This window comes from Pipra filicauda, unplaced genomic scaffold, assembly GCF_003945595.2.
Source record: "Pipra filicauda isolate LSUMZ 115617 unplaced genomic scaffold, ASM394559v2 scaffold233_size1220752_pilon, whole genome shotgun sequence".
Lineage (NCBI taxonomy): Eukaryota > Metazoa > Chordata > Aves > Passeriformes > Pipridae > Pipra > Pipra filicauda.
The window spans coordinates 883039-899125 of record NW_024104347.1 but is presented as its reverse complement, the minus strand read 5'-3'; the positions used below and the strand labels follow the sequence as shown (position 1 = coordinate 899125).

Below are 16087 nucleotides of genomic sequence, written 5' to 3'. Positions count from 1 at the left end.
TTTATGCTATGGAATATTCCTTTGGTCAGTTCAGGTCAGTTGTCCTGGCCATGCTCCCTCCCAGCCTCTTGTGCACCTGCTCTCTGGCAAACTATGGGAAACTAAGAAGTCCTTGACTTAGGGTAAGCACTGCTCAGCAACAACCAAAACATCACTGTGTTATCAGCACTATTCTCATCCTAAATTCAAATATTCAGCACTGTACCAGCTACTAAGAAGAAAATTAACTCTATCCCAGCCAAAACCAGGACACTACAGTATGCTGGGCACACAGAAATCCCAAAAGTAAAACGGCATCAGCATGAACTGATACTCTGGACCCATTTTACAAATCCCACTCATGCAGTCATTCACATATGGCTCTCAGAAAGCATTCAAAAAATAAGACAAGACTAAGTGATTTAAAAAATCTTACAGGTTTTATAAAAACATTACATTACAAAAAGACTTTTATCAATTAAACCTTACAAAGCACTTAAAATGCGTAATAGTCTTTTAAACTAAGATTATCTATTTTTCAATAGGTACAGGTAAAAGTTTATATCAAAACTTTATCAAATAAAAGACAATCCCTAACTTTCATACCTATCTAATCAGAAACAGGTACACAGTCAGAAATATGAATGTGTTTAGAGATTACTGTTCTTGTCTATAAAAATAGAAAAGAGAGATACTGTAAGTATCTCACCTGAACACTCAAAGTTCTAAACATAGCAAGATCTTAAAATCAGAGAAACTATCCTTCTATTTTTCTGAGTATTCCAGCTCAGAAGAATGACGATGAAAATTAGCGAGAAAGAAGAAAAAGAAGACTGAGCAGAAAAATACCCCTGAGATAAGTCAGAAAGAATTTTTTTTTCTACCTGCTTGGTTCTTTGGCTTTTGTTACTTTTAAGCTACCACACAGGTTTGAAAGGAAATTGGTCTTTTCTAAGGTTTGAACAATTACATTATCACAACACAGGTAATTATTCTGACATAATACAAGCAATAAGCAACAAGTAATAATACAAAACATAGAATAAGGTCCTCTTCTTCTTCAGACTCTTTCCATTTCTGATCCCATCTCTCTATTCTTTTTAACATTTTTTCATTCTAAAATTAGATTGTTAAGAAGATAGAATAGCCATCCAGAATAATTTTTCCAATTATAATTTCCCACATCTTCCTTTTTTTCTTGAGATTTTTTTATAGGCAAGTTCTTCAAAAGCCATGCTTTCATCTTCCACTTCATTTTCCAAGTCTTTATCATGCACAAAGCCTATATTAAAAACAATAAATTAATGCAGAATGGAAAACCCAAACATCTTTTCCTCTTAATACGATGACAAGCTATGTCATTGCTATTTGGTGCGTCAGCAATATACCTTCATATGTGCAGAATCATGTTTAAGAAGTATTTAGCTCAATATGACAATGTGGTTAAGAGCTCTGCAAGGAAGTAGGGACTATTAAGTCACTTGCTGAACTAGTAAATATTTTCATCATGAAAATCTGTTTCTATTGTTACTGCCTTTGACTTTTTTAAGAAGTGTGTCTCACCTCTCTCAAGGTTCAGTTTCAGCAGACAATGCATTTGCTTACTGACTTCAAAAACAGACTATAATGTTGCTTTTGAGATAATGAGAGAGCTCCCAGGTAGTCTTATTACCTGCATCTTTCTTGGAATAGGAAAATGGAACACCAGGCTTTATCACAACCAAATTTTCTAAATTAGAGCTACTTTAATGCTTTACATATAGTGCTATTTGTAAGTCTGATCACTTCATTGCTGCCTATTTATGCAATTGTTGCAATCCCACTATCTAAATATGTGTTTAAACCTGAACATTTAGGCAGGCACAATGAAGTCTTAAACTTGCCCTCAGAGGTTTGTGATGCAATAGACTGCATCAACATATGTTACTTTTGGTATGAAACCAAGAGAAATGGAAGTAAAAGCAAAAGAAAACCAACTGCATGTAATATTTTTTCCACAGAACTCTTCAAAGCAAGCTAAGGATTAGTTTTGTTAGGAAGCTGGTTTCCAAGAACTCGGATCCACACTGCCCATTAAGGCACTGCTACATCCGAGTTAAGAAATAGCACCATCTTATTGGTGAAGATGAAGACGGCTTTTCTTCTGTCCCCACTGCCCAAGTTTCTACTCTGAAGACTGAGCCTGAACCACAGTTAGGTGTGCAGCTGTGTGTGCCTGTGTGCAAAAACACACTCATCCTCTGTGCAGGCTGGGATCCACCCAGGGCCAGGGAGGAGGCTTGCTCCATTCTGGCCACTCTGTAACCAGCTGCATGGCTCATGCTCTGTTTTAAAGAGTTACTGAGGAAAGCCTGGTTAACCCATGTTTTCCAGAGTGCCCCTGTGGAAGTGCCCAGTTCTTGCTGCCTAGAGGGTAAGTGAATATCCACAATGCTGCTGACTGGGAAACTGCAGTGATGCTAAGATATCATTACTGAATAGTGTCCTCACAGGGCACAGAAAGCTGTGCAATTTGAAAACATACCTTCTTCTTTTATCCTGTGAGAGTCCATTTTCTTCAGCCACTTACGAGCATCATCAACGGTGACAACCAATTTGTTGGCATGTGTGGTTATTATTTCTTCAGCTGAAAGGGAACACAATTAACATTCTGTAAGAACTCTACAGCAGCTAAAAGCCAAGCACAAAACTCAAGAAAACTTCATGGCCTTAATCCATATGTAAAAGCTTTCCATTAGGAGTAAAGATAAAGCTTACACATGAAGATCACAACCTAAGATTTTGTAACAAATTTAACATATTTCACTGATCAGAGCTGCTGAACATACCAAATACTACGGTATTTTCGCTTCTGTCAGACATCACAGGCAAAATGACAACTTGACAGGATTGGTGGATTTCTATGACTGAAGTCAGTAAAAATGTTATGATCTAAGTTGTCACTTTCCCAAAGCAAGTGCACCAAACAAGTTTGCTCCTAGGCCACTCATTCAGTACTCATTCACTCATTTCGCTTGCAAAAATCAGCACAGAATAATGCTTAAAGCATATGAGGGGAAAAAAATCTAATATCAAAATATATATCTCAAGTACCATAATTTAACGAACTTTATAACACCAGTGTTGTCTCTGAGTATCTGACACCCCACAGATTTGTAGTTAAGTATCCCCTTTGTTCAACCCTTGCAAAATTACAAGTTCCAGAGCAGACTAGTCAGAGATATTCTTAATCAAAGACTCCAAGTACTCCTAACTCTCTACCCCTGCATACCCAAATTACTATGGCTGGCAGAAGTAGGAAACAGTTGAAATAACAGAAAAATTCATAAAGATGACCTTGTCTAATACAATAGGCTGCTGTAAAAGTGTGTAAGTTTAGAGAACGCAGCACATCTGATCACATAGTTGAAATTCACTTGCTTATCTGTAAAAATTCACTACTATTTACTTTACCTGTACTATCTGATGCATTAAGTTGTGTTTGGAAGAGGTTAGAAAATAATTTTCAATATTTCCAGCTGTCTCAGTTCTTTTCCTCAGCTACCTGAAATACCTAGAAATACCTTCCTCTTGACCATATTAAGATTTTCAAATGGAGCTTTGTCAGGTCTAAAGGTTTGGCCAAAAATGACATATTACATTGTTTAAAGAACATTGTAAAGGTCCTACCTTTAGCCCAGGCTTTTCTTTCATAGATTTCCTCTACTGCATCTGAAATTTTCTTAATATTCTCTTTGATTTTTCTCTGGCATAAGTTGGAACCTTCTTTATATGCTAAACAGTCTCGGGTGTAAGACTTTTCTGTAATGGCCTCCACTACTTCCAGTCCCTCATATATTATTGGATCTATCTTTCTTCTGAAAAACTCGGCGTAGGATCTGTAGGCAGCATTATTATTTGTGTGTTCATCTGTGTTTCTGTGCTCTATGTAGGCCTCACTGGCCACAGAAATTGCATTTCCTTCTGCATACAACTTCTCTTCCCCACTGCTCTCTGTTGGTGTCAGAGGTTCAGAAGTATCTGCCTCCATGTTTTCCGACCTGCTGAAATAGTTCTCAGAGCTCTGGATAAATCTAACTCCACAGAGATCACACTGGGTTTGGTCAATATCTGCTTTTTTGAATATCTCTGACAAAAATTCATCATCTTTCATTGCAACAGGATGAGCTCTGGAGCAGGCCTTCCTTTTCCACTTCATGTAAAGGGAAACAAAATTGAACACACGATACAGCTGGCGTTGAGCAGATGCTTTCTGCTCTTGCTTCTTCTGCTTGCTGAGTGCAATGACTTCCAGGGGATCCTTTTGATCCTTTTGGTCCTCTAAGCAATGAACTCTTTCAAGTTCCTCTTCTAGCTCATCAGCATATTCTGTTTTATCCAAAGAGGTCATAAACCTGTCAAGGTTTATGTGTTCATACAGGATGCCCCGTATGGTTGGATGCCCCTGACTGTATGCAGCGTCCCACTTCCAGCGGCAGTCAACCAAGTACTCTTCATCTCGCTCTATCAGCAGCTCTTGCAGGCCTGTAGCTATTTCTCTTACATGTGTAGCATCACTCACTTGTTCAATAACCCTCAGCAATCTTTCAGGAACTTTAGAGAGAGCGTCTTTTCTCATTGATTTCAGCATCGCCTTGATTTCAGGAAAGTGGTGGCATAGGAGGGATCTATGCTTAGAACTCTGCACCTGGTCAGCATTCAGTAACATCACTAAGCACAGCACTACAGTCCGCTCAGCCTCCCCTGAAGTTATGCAGTCGGGATCCCTAAACGCATCCAGAAGGACATCAAACCTTCCATGAACACCACACAAAACTTCTGCTAGATAACAGAGATGAAATCTGAAATTCTGTACAGCTACATATGTTTCCTTTGGTCTGTACTCCTGTATAATAGAAAATGTGTCTTTCAGTTCTTTGTTATGGTCCTTGCTTCTGAACAAAAACTCCCAGTAATGAAGGAGAGCAATGTAACTCTTTGGAAGGCAGAGAGTAATGTTCTTGGACAGACGCATCAAGACAGCACAACAGAGAATATACTGCAATTCCAACAACATCACCGTATTTCCTATGCTTGGAATCAGGTATCTTGTGCACTTCCTGATCAGGACATTCATAAAACGGAAAAAAAATCTTTTACAGTTTTCCGGGTTCTTATGAACATAGAATTGCTCAAGTGAATTTTGAAGAAGTCGAATAAAGCACAAGTGTGTTCTTCCTGCATTTTCAGCATTTTTGTCAGGTAGCAACATACCATGTCTGCCCTCTATTCCTTTGGTCTTTCCTCCTTGGTCCCTAGTCTTTGGGGAACTTCTTGCCTTTGCCAAAGCAAAGTTTAGCTCTTTGTTATAATCATCCTCTTCCTTAAAAAGAAGTTTCTCAAATTCTTCAGGATATCCTGAAGATAAGATAAAAACTTTCATGGCACTTAGCCATAAGTCAGTTGATTCTCTTCTGGCTGCAGTGCCTTCATTATTAAACTTAAATGTGATGTACTCCTTCAACATTGCTCTGCAGGGTTTGGAAATAATGCTACTGAATTGTAGTATTTCTTTACATGCCTTTGGGTTCTCAGACAGTATTCTCAAATGAAAATGATCAGGAAAAAACATTTCTAGAAGGGCTTTACACGATGCATATTTGTCAGAAGTCAAAATGTCATCAAAGCTTTTGCACTGATTCAGTAGCTCTTTAGGGAAAGTGCATGTGGCTTCTAAGAACAGCCCCCTTATTGCCACCAGATGCATTTTACACTGAAATATTGTCTTTGCTTCGTGGCGCAACAAGGGCCTATGGTAATCACAGGTTCTGTCTCCACAGTTCAAGCCGGCAATGAACTTCTTACAAATATCAGGGTAATTCTTGTTCAGTAACTCACAGGTGATAGAGCAAAACCTGCTTAACAAGTGCTGTTTCAAAGCTGATTTTATCTCCTCTGTGCTTACTGAGAAATCACCTTTTATCTTCCTCTCTTTTAGATTTGGCTTGTCTGACAAAAACTTGAGAATGGGTTCAGCTTCATTTTGAGACACCTGGCAACTGTCACCTGTTGGGACAATCCCAAAATAGGCAAAGCATAACTTCACCATATCTTTCTCTGCATTGGTGGCTGCTCTCTTCAAACCCCTAACCAGACTCAGAAGAGCCACTAAGCCACGCGTTGCCATGAAGAGGATGTCCTGGCTAGGAGTGCTGAAACGAGATAATGCAAAGAGAGCTTCAACAGCACCAGCAGAATGATTCAGAGATAGGAACTGACGGAACGCGTCGCTCAGCTTTGTGAAGTCTCCCTTCAGAGCTCCCTGCAAAAACATAGCCTCAGCAATGCCAGACTTCTGCCCAGTTTGATCACAAAGTTCGAGGGCTTCTTTTAGGATTATCTCCATGTCTACCAGGTCTGATTCTGAACAATGAGTCAGACTGGCACGTGCTGCAGCGAGCAAACACGATGCACGAAACTCTTTTATAGCTGTGAGGTTGGCTGCTTCCAGAGCAAATCCATGTTGTTTCATTAGCTTTGCAGCTTCCTCCTCTCGACCTTTCCTTTTCAATAAGTCTGCTGTTTGGCGCAAGCATCCACGAGACTTCAGAAACTCAAGCTGATCCTCTATGTCAAGTTTTGAGAGAACTTGCATCATTTCCTCAGTTCTGTTCATACTCAGGTACTTTGCAGCTGCTTCCAAATACAACTGATTTGCTGTACATGAGAGTTTGGAAACCATTTGTCCTTTCGTATTCAACATCTCTTCATATCTGAAATAATAGATACATCAATTTACTACCACAGATGACTAATCTAGACAAAAAAAACCACCACTGCATTTTTAAAAAAACCTTAAAACATTACGCAAATAGCTGCCCCTAGAAGCCCTTCCTTCAAAAAGGCCAATTATTTAATGTGATATGTCTGTCAGGCGATAAACAACCACAACATCTTAAAAAAATCTACAAAAAGAAATGAATTACAACATAAGGCTGACTGAAGCAAGATCATCAAAACTTATGGTACAAACAAGATGCAACACTAAAGCATTATCCACACTGTTGAAACAATGTACAAATTACTTTAATCACATTTTATCAGTGTTAATCCTCTATTCTTAAAAGTAAGCCTCAATACAGAAGATAGAATGAAATAGATACGAATTCAATGAACCCTCCACAGATCAATATAGATAATATCCTGTAAAATTTACATAAACTGGTCAATTTAGAGAACTCTTTCAAGTCTGTCATGTGTATCTGCATATACTTTGTGTGGGAACCAGTTAAGCTGGCAGCACCTGCGTTCACTTAATTAGGATCAAAAATGAGTGTTTTGGCCTTCACTGGTGTTTTTGATAAAGAGAGTGCTGTGTTCTCAAAGCAAACACCACTTTGGATTGTCTGCATGATAGCGTGTGTTTTTCTCTTGTGGTTGAACACAGCCACCACATGATGCAAGGAGAATGGGATCAAGGCACTGGTTTAGGATGATCCTGGGAATTCAGGATAACTAAAAGACAAATACTAGGTGCTGTTGACGAAGGAACCCTAATAAAAGGGGAATGCCAGACAAATCCCAAAATCGAATTCTGTGTGGTGGCAGCCTCATTTCTTTTAGCACCCATAATCGCCCTATCTTTGTTGCTTAGTGAATGCCTCAGAAAAGTATCCAGTTGCAACTTTCATAACATGCACTTTAAAATATTCAGTTATTAAGTATTATTGGCTGATGTAAAATTATTAAGGTACCCCCGAGCCAGTTTTGCAAAAGTGTGCTCTCCTGTATGCTGAGAATGAGTCAATTTTTTCTGTTGTGTGAGTAAATTATCATTAGCCTTTCATTATCATCTTTCTCATGATAAATGCGGGAGTGTAGATTTTTTGTACCTATACTTATAAATTTGCATTAATGATTTGGGAAGGCTAAGTTAAAAATTCCTCAGTTGGGAAGGTGACTTAATGCTTGAACTTTTTGATTGAACAATCTCTTTATATTTAACAAGCTTTAATAATTCAAGAAAACAGTTACCATTACTAAAGGTACATCACAAAGGATTTCAGTGAAGGTGTGTAATTGCAGGCCTTGCTAGAATTTTAATTGGTTTACATATTCTCTAAAAATCAATCGATTTAAGTGTACTGAAAAGTGTGGCCAATAAATGAATCATTTATGCAAGAATGTGCTAATGAGATCACTATTTCAGTCTTAAGAGAGAAGTATTTAATACTTCTATAGAATTATTTTGTCATATTTACCTTAAGAACATAGTTCAGAGGATTGGCTGAAGGAGAACTTGCATGACTAATACTATAGACTGGAAAAAATTTCCAGGAAAATTAAACTAGTCACTGCACCAGCTGTGAATGCAGTAGAATCCTTTCACCATGTTATCATTACCCAAGTAAGAATTCTGACAATGTTAATTTAACTTCATATAAAATGAAGTCACCGGCCAAAAACCCTTGTGAAAATTTTTCGGCATGCTAGTCATATTGTGTTGAATTTGGAAATGGAAAAGAGAATTATATTCCAGTACCATCTTGGAAAACATACCTTTCAACTGCCTTTGCTGCTTCTTCATAGAGTTCTTCCTGACAATACATTTTAATGGCCAGATCAAATTCCTCAATTTGTTCATAACATCCAGATGCTTCTTTGTAGCACTGGCTTTTCTGATAGTAAACTGCAGCATCCTTCATCTGCAATGCAGAAGTCAGTAATGAAACTGAAGTGTTCTAAACAGCCAAAGCTACATGAATAGAACAAATCTAGTAATTCTATTGTGTAAGTGTCTCATAAAGAAGGACACTTAAATAAAATGTAATTAAAGTATCTTAATGTAATCATATAAATATTAAAGTAACCATCATTAAAACGGAACAGATTTAAAAAAGCCATTTTTAAATGTCTTAATGTCTTAAAATGTCTTTAAATGTCTTTAAATGTCTTTATGTCTTAAAAACTAGAACGTAAAAATAAAGGTATTATCCAGGATTTTCAAACTACTTTTTACTGACCAAGCTCTGTCCACTGTTAGAAAACACCATACACTTCTGTTGACTTACAAATTTCTCAGAATCAACAGGATTAAATTTAAACAGTTATGGATTCAGAATGAGAACCCTAATTTTTTATCTTAAATTTCAAATATTTGGGAACAATTACTTTACATTCTTTTAGTGGAAATACACTGCAACTAAAAAATAGTACATATTGTTAGCACACTACTTCAACCCTTGCAAGTTACAAGGTTCCATTTAGATGGCTGTAATCAGTGAAGTTTCAGTATCATCAGAGTACTGAATGAAGTAACAGCACAAGTTTCATGAGATCAGTCATTAACTTTTGACTGCAAATGACTGATGATGACATTTGAGGAAAGCCAAAGAAATAAACCTGGCCTGCATAACTGCATTATTCTCTTCTTCATTCCTCTTCTGCCTATTCTCTGACAAATGCTTCCTTTTGAACAGCACAGCTTAAAGAGCTCATTTAGTTCAGCTACTACCATGCCACAGAAAATTACTATTACTTTATGTGTAATATGAGAGGAAAAAAAAGCTGCAGGAAAAGGAAAAAGTTATAAGGTGAGGATAGCTTAAAGGATTTAATACCTTTCCTAATTTTTTACACAGTTCTGCACAAAGCCGGAACTCCTTTGACTGGTACAGACATTTTAGTGATAACTTCGGTTCTCCACATTCCAAGTAAGTTTTAGCCAATGTCATATACTCCATCTTTTTTTCCCTGTAGAAAGCAAGACAAAATTACCACTTACATCCAAATTAATTTTAGGGTCATGTGATCTGTCACTGAATCCAACCAGCACTGGCATCATGTGTTCTTCTTATACAACCTGATGAGCTATTACCTTACAATTAGTTATATTTTGGGCTGACACGGCTCTGCCCAGAAGTCTGTTCCAGAATCTGGCTTCTGTGGCAGTAAAAATTTTTTTTGGGTTTTTTGGGTTTTTTAACTAGAGTATAGTACTGTGGTTTTGCAACACTTTTCTAGCTCAACTTGTTCCTTCCTTTCTCGTTTTAACCCCAAGGTAATCAAAAACAATCAAACATGTTATCAGCTGTTGTTTTGTATAACTCAACAATCTCAGCATTTCTGGTATCACTGCGTGCAAGTGATCTAGACTGAATTCCTGATTCTCAACTCTGAAGAATCAGAATTGTACAGAGCATTTCATATTATAGAGCACACAGGAATCTTACTTAAGCTTTTTACACTGGCATTAATACCTCTACTAAACAAAAAGCCACTTTAACAGCTTCGTTATTACATATATTCTGTCAACTTAACACATCCCAATATACTGAATTCCTTCTCCTCAAATTTGCTTCAGTTGACAGGCACCTAAGCATACAGTGAACTGAAAAAAAGTTTTATCAGTCCCATCAACAATTTCTCTATGATCACTAAATTTCATGAGCATCCTTATACTTTTAACCAGGGCCACTAATATAAAGCAGGTAATTACAAAAGATAAAACCTTGTTTAACTCCAGTAATAGCATTTCTCTAGACCTTCCCTCTTCTTCATTCTGTGCTAGCTTCCTCTGATCTAGTCATTCCTTACCCACTCTGCTATCACTGCTAGTTTCTGGCCTCCCCAGCATAAAAAGAAATTTATTAACTTAGATCTAGAGCTCTCCCCATTCAGTTTTTTCTTGTCTCATGAGATGAGTCCCAAACAGTTTCCCAGCCTCTTCAGGAAACTGCAAACTCTCTCCCCGTCAAACCCTTGAGCTATTTTACTCAGCTGACAACATGAACTCAATGATTAATTTCAAAATCTGTTCTTTAAAACTGTCCTCCAGATTTAGTTCTGCTTGTTTTGTTTAAATTGACTCTAATTTTACCCCAAAGCTCACTTTTTGCTAGCAGCTTTTCTTCCCTAATGTACAACAATGTTCCTTTCTCTTTGTTAGACGAATATGCAGTGGGATTAACTGAAATTGAGCACTGCTGATGGAGTATGTTCTTCTATCTATATCAAAGAATATAAAGCCTCTTGAGGTAATGCAAATCCTGTTGCTTTTCTTTCACATGACCAGCAAGTCCTTTCAAGGGCCACATTTCATTTGGACAGCCTATGGTGTACAACTTCTCCACTACTCCCCAAAGGGAGCAGTGCCCCAGATCCTGTTGTGCTAGACTTTCCCATTTCTTAAATCTCTTTTGCCACCCACAAACATGTGAAGACAGCTCATCTGCATTGTTCTCTGATGTTTCCAGTCAAGTCCTACAACTGGGGTGTGAATCTCCCCCTCCAGACTCCAGTGAGGTCTGGCACCACAAAATGACACTTGCTCATCTGCACTGACACTTACCTAGGGCTGCTTTTCTTTGCATGCACTTTGAGAACAGCATCATGTGCCAGGGCCAGTTTTGACTTCTCAGCTGCTCCACCCTTTTGGTAACATTTGGCTGCCACCTGGGGTGAAATCATACACAGCATTCACAGATGTGCATCCAGTCCATGGCTTATCACATAAAAGCAATACTTAATTTTAGTCACTGTAATGGAAAGCAGAAAGAATGGCAGGGTGCCTGGAAGAAGGAAAAGGTAAAACATTGCAGTATATTTTTAGGACAAAAAGAAAAGCTTTAGTGTCAGTCCACATGTGACTATCAAAATTAGAGTATTAATTACAATGTTTTACATGGAAGTAGTGAAAGCAGAATTCCTGGTAGGCTGATAGAATAAACAGCATATGCAATTTGAATGATAGGCTAAACCATTAACTGGTAAGTCACCAGACATCTACTACATATTAATAAAGGAGGAAAATCAACGTGTGCAAAGTGAAATCAAAAAGCATGGAACATTTTTCATGCTTTGATCATACCAGGCCCTTTCTGTGATAAACTAAACAGAGGTACCAGGAATTACCATGCTCCTAGCAAGGTTTGTTTCATTATCACCCTGCTATTCTGCAACACCATGACTTCTTGATTCTATCCACTAATTTTGTATTTGCATCTGTTTGGAATTTGCCCATTGCAAGCCACTCTTAGAAATGCCAAATTCACCAGATAATTTCTTCGTAAGGTAGCAACGATAAGCAAAGATGGTGGTTATAAAGAAAGCAGAACAGCAGATAATATAATTAATACATTTCAGATTCCAAGATAAATTTTTTTTTAGCTATGTTGTTTTTTTTATCTAAATTCTTTTCTGTCCATTTAGGGAATTGCCTTTTACTTTCAAGGGGAGATAACGACTGTCTGTACAGTGGCAGCTGATTGCTTTGATTTTTTGCCTTGTTATAATTACCTATTTTCCTTTCAAAAAATTCTGTGTTGCTACCAGCAAAACACAGAAACTTTCTTTTTGCCACGATCAAAGAAAGCATTCCAAAATTCCCTCTCTGGCTGGCAATGCTTTGCCTGATGCCCCCCAGGACACACCTGGACCTCCTGGCTGCCAGGGCACTGCTACCTCATATTCTACTTTCCATTGACCAGGACCCCCAGGTACTTTTCTGTAGCACTTCTCTCCAGCCTGTAATTCCCCAGCCTATACACACAACTAGGGTTGCCCCATCCCAGGTGCAGAATCAGGCACTTGCCCTTCTTAAACTTGATACAGTTGGTGAGTGCCCAGTGCTCTAACTGCAGGGCCTCTCTATCAAGGGAGTCAACAGCTCCTCTCAATTTAGTATCCTCCTAGTTTAGTATCTCTGGCAAACTTACTTAATGTACATTTAATTCCTGTGTCCAAATCATTTATAAAAACATTAAAGAGTACTGGCCCTTAAATTGAGCCTTGGGGAATCCAACTAGTGACTGGCCACCAGCTTGATATAACCCCATTTACTATAATTCTTTGAGCCTGACTTGTCAGTCAATTTCCCACCTAATGTATTATGGACTTGTCTAGCTGTGAGCTGGACATTTCATCAAGAAGGACACTGTGAGAGACAGTACTAAAATTTTTGCTGAAACCAAAATATATCACAACTACTGGCTTCTCTTGGTCAACTAGATGGCTGACTTTATCATAAAAGGTGCTAAACAGCTTGAACTCTAATCAAGCTTTGGCCACACAAATTTTCTCCCTACAGTGACAGCATCTCTGTTATCCTCCCATGTCACCTCCCTTTGCTTCCAATGTCCATACACTTTCTCTTTTTGCTTAAGTTCTACAAGAAGATTCCTGTTCAGCCAAGCCAGACTCTGCCCCACTTGCTTGACTTCTGATGCTTTGGAATCACTTGCTCCTGCACTCTTAAGAGATGGCTCTTAAGAAGCACCTAGCATTCACAGACCCCAAGATTTTCAAAAGCAAATTTCCAGGAAATTTTACTAATTAGATCCTTCAGCAGCCCAAAGTCTGCTACTCCCATATCCATGGTCAGATGTTTGTTGGACGGCTTTCTTCTATAGCCAAAAATTTGAAACTCAGTTACTTTGTGGCCACTGTGACCACGACAGACACAAATCACCACATTACTCATAAGTCCCTCTCTGTTTACAAACAGTAAATGTAGGAGGGCACCCTTCCTTGTTGGCTCCCTTAGTACCTGCACCCAATGATTATCTTCTTCAACATGCTCCAGAAATTTCCTGGACCTGCTGATGTCCACTGTACGATATTCCCAGTTGATATCTGGGAAGTTAAAATCACCCATAAGGACAAGGGTAGTTGATCTATAGATATCCCTTACCTCCTTGTAGAATAATTAATTGGTGGTGTCGTCCTAGCTGTGTTTTGCTTCCATCCAATTAACTGTCATCCCATATCTGGACTTGTATTAACTACCAATTTAGGAAAAAAAAACCTGTCAAATCTCCATGTTCTTTAAAAAGGAAGGGAATGAACCCATCATTTTACTGCCCAAATTAATATACTTCCAAGAAATCCTTTCCTTCTCCTACACTATGTGGAATGATAACACCAAGAATATGGTTTAGCTTCACAGATTTAAATCAATTCCAGTCGTTGCTAAGAATTGTTTTTTTCCAACTGTCTTTCATTTGTGCATATTAAAATGTTTTCCCCTCATTGGACTGCAAACTTTTGAGTAGTGAATTTAAGATTACAAACAATAGGCTTGTCCTCCCTGCTTACTTCTTGTAAGTCATTGACAAGTAGTCTGTAGGGACCTACACAAATCTCAAACTAAGACAAACTGCTACACAGCAACTGAAGGTTTATAGATGATTTTATAGATACAAAGAAAAAAAAAGGTTTCAGAATAAACAAGAATCCTTATTTCAGATAAACATATGTTCCTACCTCCCAGAACTGGTGTTTAGCATAGTAGTCTCCCTGTGCAATCCATTCTTCTGGAGTTGAAGTTTTAACAAACATGCTGTCATCTAAGTCTACAAGGGCAAAGAGTAATTATTTTATGTTAAAACAGATAAACCACAGAAACCACGTATCATGTACCAAAACTAAGCATTAACATCTTATAACGCTCCAAACTCTATGATTTGTGCTCACACCAGTAACAGTAATTATGAGTTAAATGTGTTTTATGTCTCTCAATCAGCACTGAAAATCAACAAGTTGGGTTTGGTTTTGAAAGACCATTAAAAATTATGCTTGTTTTTTGGACAAATCTTTGAGTAAACCCACTCTCTTTATAGAAAACAAATTATTTTAATTGATAAATCTCTTTTAGCTGGGATGGTTTTTCTGTAACAGCTTTTGTTACTGTGCAGGTGTGAGGCTATCATCCTGTTGTGTGAGGCTATCAGTGAGAACACAGCATCAAAACAAAAAACATAGTTTGCCTGGAGACTGGGCTGGTAAGGGGCTGAAACTGCATTAACAGAGTAGAAAATGTGACTACAAATTAAACACTAAAACAGCTCAAAGCTATAAATATCTGCAGCCGTTCAAGTCCATTGAGTTCTCCCTCCATAGCAGCTGGCTGAGTGGCAGCAATCTCCCTTTGAATAGAAAAGCCTCTCACGGTTACCCATTCAGGGTGAGAGATCCCTTACCCAACACCAGACACCAATAGGTTGGTAAATGACATTTTTGCATGTGTGTAACATTAAAGATATGTATAGCAAGCTTATGTGATAATTGTTGTATCCCATGCTAACTTTAAACGTAGTAAAAAACAGAGTATTGACCACCAATCCATTTGTACTTAATGAATATTTTATATCTGAATTTACTAGTTAGAACTCAATAAACTAACTACAAGATCAGATCTGTCTGAGTGATCTCTGACTTTTCTCCTGTGACAGCAATGAAACTTATACTAATGAATTAGCAATGAGTTATGCTTTAACATATGCAACCGATTTTAGAGACAAAAGAATTAAGACCCACTGAAATAAGTGGAAATTTGCAAGGGCAGTTATCAGTGCATACTGTTAGAAGGACCAAGGAATTTAACCTTCTTTACTATACGGCCTAAAAGCAAGAAAGCATAAGTAGGCTGTCCTGTTTGACAGTCTTTTAAGAAAGTTTTAGGATAACTTTACCTTCATTTTCATCTGTTTTGACTACCTCAACAAATTTTCTTTTGATGAAATACTTAAAAGCTGGAGCCCGTTTATCACAGTCTTCATCAAAGATCCACAGATTTACCCTGGCTCTTGTAATGGCAGTATACAATTGCTTGAGTTCTCCATTCAGCATCTGAACCAGAACAAAAAATAAAATAAAATAAATGAAATGCCAGATGAGCTAAATTGTTAGAATGAAACAGACTTTGCAGTTATCAGAAAACAGATAATTTATACAGAATGCGTAATAAATAAGAAAGTGTCTTTGAGTAAGCAAGTCTAAATATTAAATACTGGATTTTACAATTACATAAGCCACTGTGCAGCTAACTTGCAAGCAACTACTGCCATAAATCTAGCAGCTGCACCATACAATCCTGAAAATATCTGACCCACTAGATTCTAAGAAGTTTCCTTAATTTCCAAGTAGTGACACCAATCGGAAAACAGACTACAGAAATAATAAATATTGACAAGCTGATTTGCTATTTGCTTTAACCACAGTTGCTCTTTAAATATACCTAAAAACCTACACAGGTTTTCTGCTGTTATCAAACTACATTTGCAAAAAACCTCTTAGCTTTTAAAATCAGTATTATATTATACAAATATGAACAACTACTAAAAAGGCACGG

The 16087-nt window shown here is 37.8% G+C and overlaps 1 protein-coding gene across 2 annotated transcripts in view; it reads right to left on the bottom strand.

Annotated features, from left to right (window-relative positions):
- Window positions 1-400: 400 nt before the first annotated feature.
- Window positions 401-16087, bottom strand: part of TRANK1 (tetratricopeptide repeat and ankyrin repeat containing 1) — a 60239-nt gene continuing 44552 nt past the window's right edge. For both annotated transcript variants that reach the window (XM_027729143.2, XM_039381604.1), the window contains exons 17-24: window positions 15429-15585; window positions 14221-14309; window positions 11309-11412; window positions 9579-9711; window positions 8518-8663; window positions 3649-6731; window positions 2504-2605; window positions 401-1261 (exon numbers count right to left, since the gene is read on the bottom strand). In XM_027729143.2, the coding sequence (XP_027584944.2) occupies window positions 1149-1261; window positions 2504-2605; window positions 3649-6731; window positions 8518-8663; window positions 9579-9711; window positions 11309-11412; window positions 14221-14309; window positions 15429-15585 (3927 nt within the window). In that variant the 3' untranslated portion in view covers window positions 401-1148. The remainder of the gene's footprint in view (window positions 1262-2503; window positions 2606-3648; window positions 6732-8517; window positions 8664-9578; window positions 9712-11308; window positions 11413-14220; window positions 14310-15428; window positions 15586-16087) is intronic.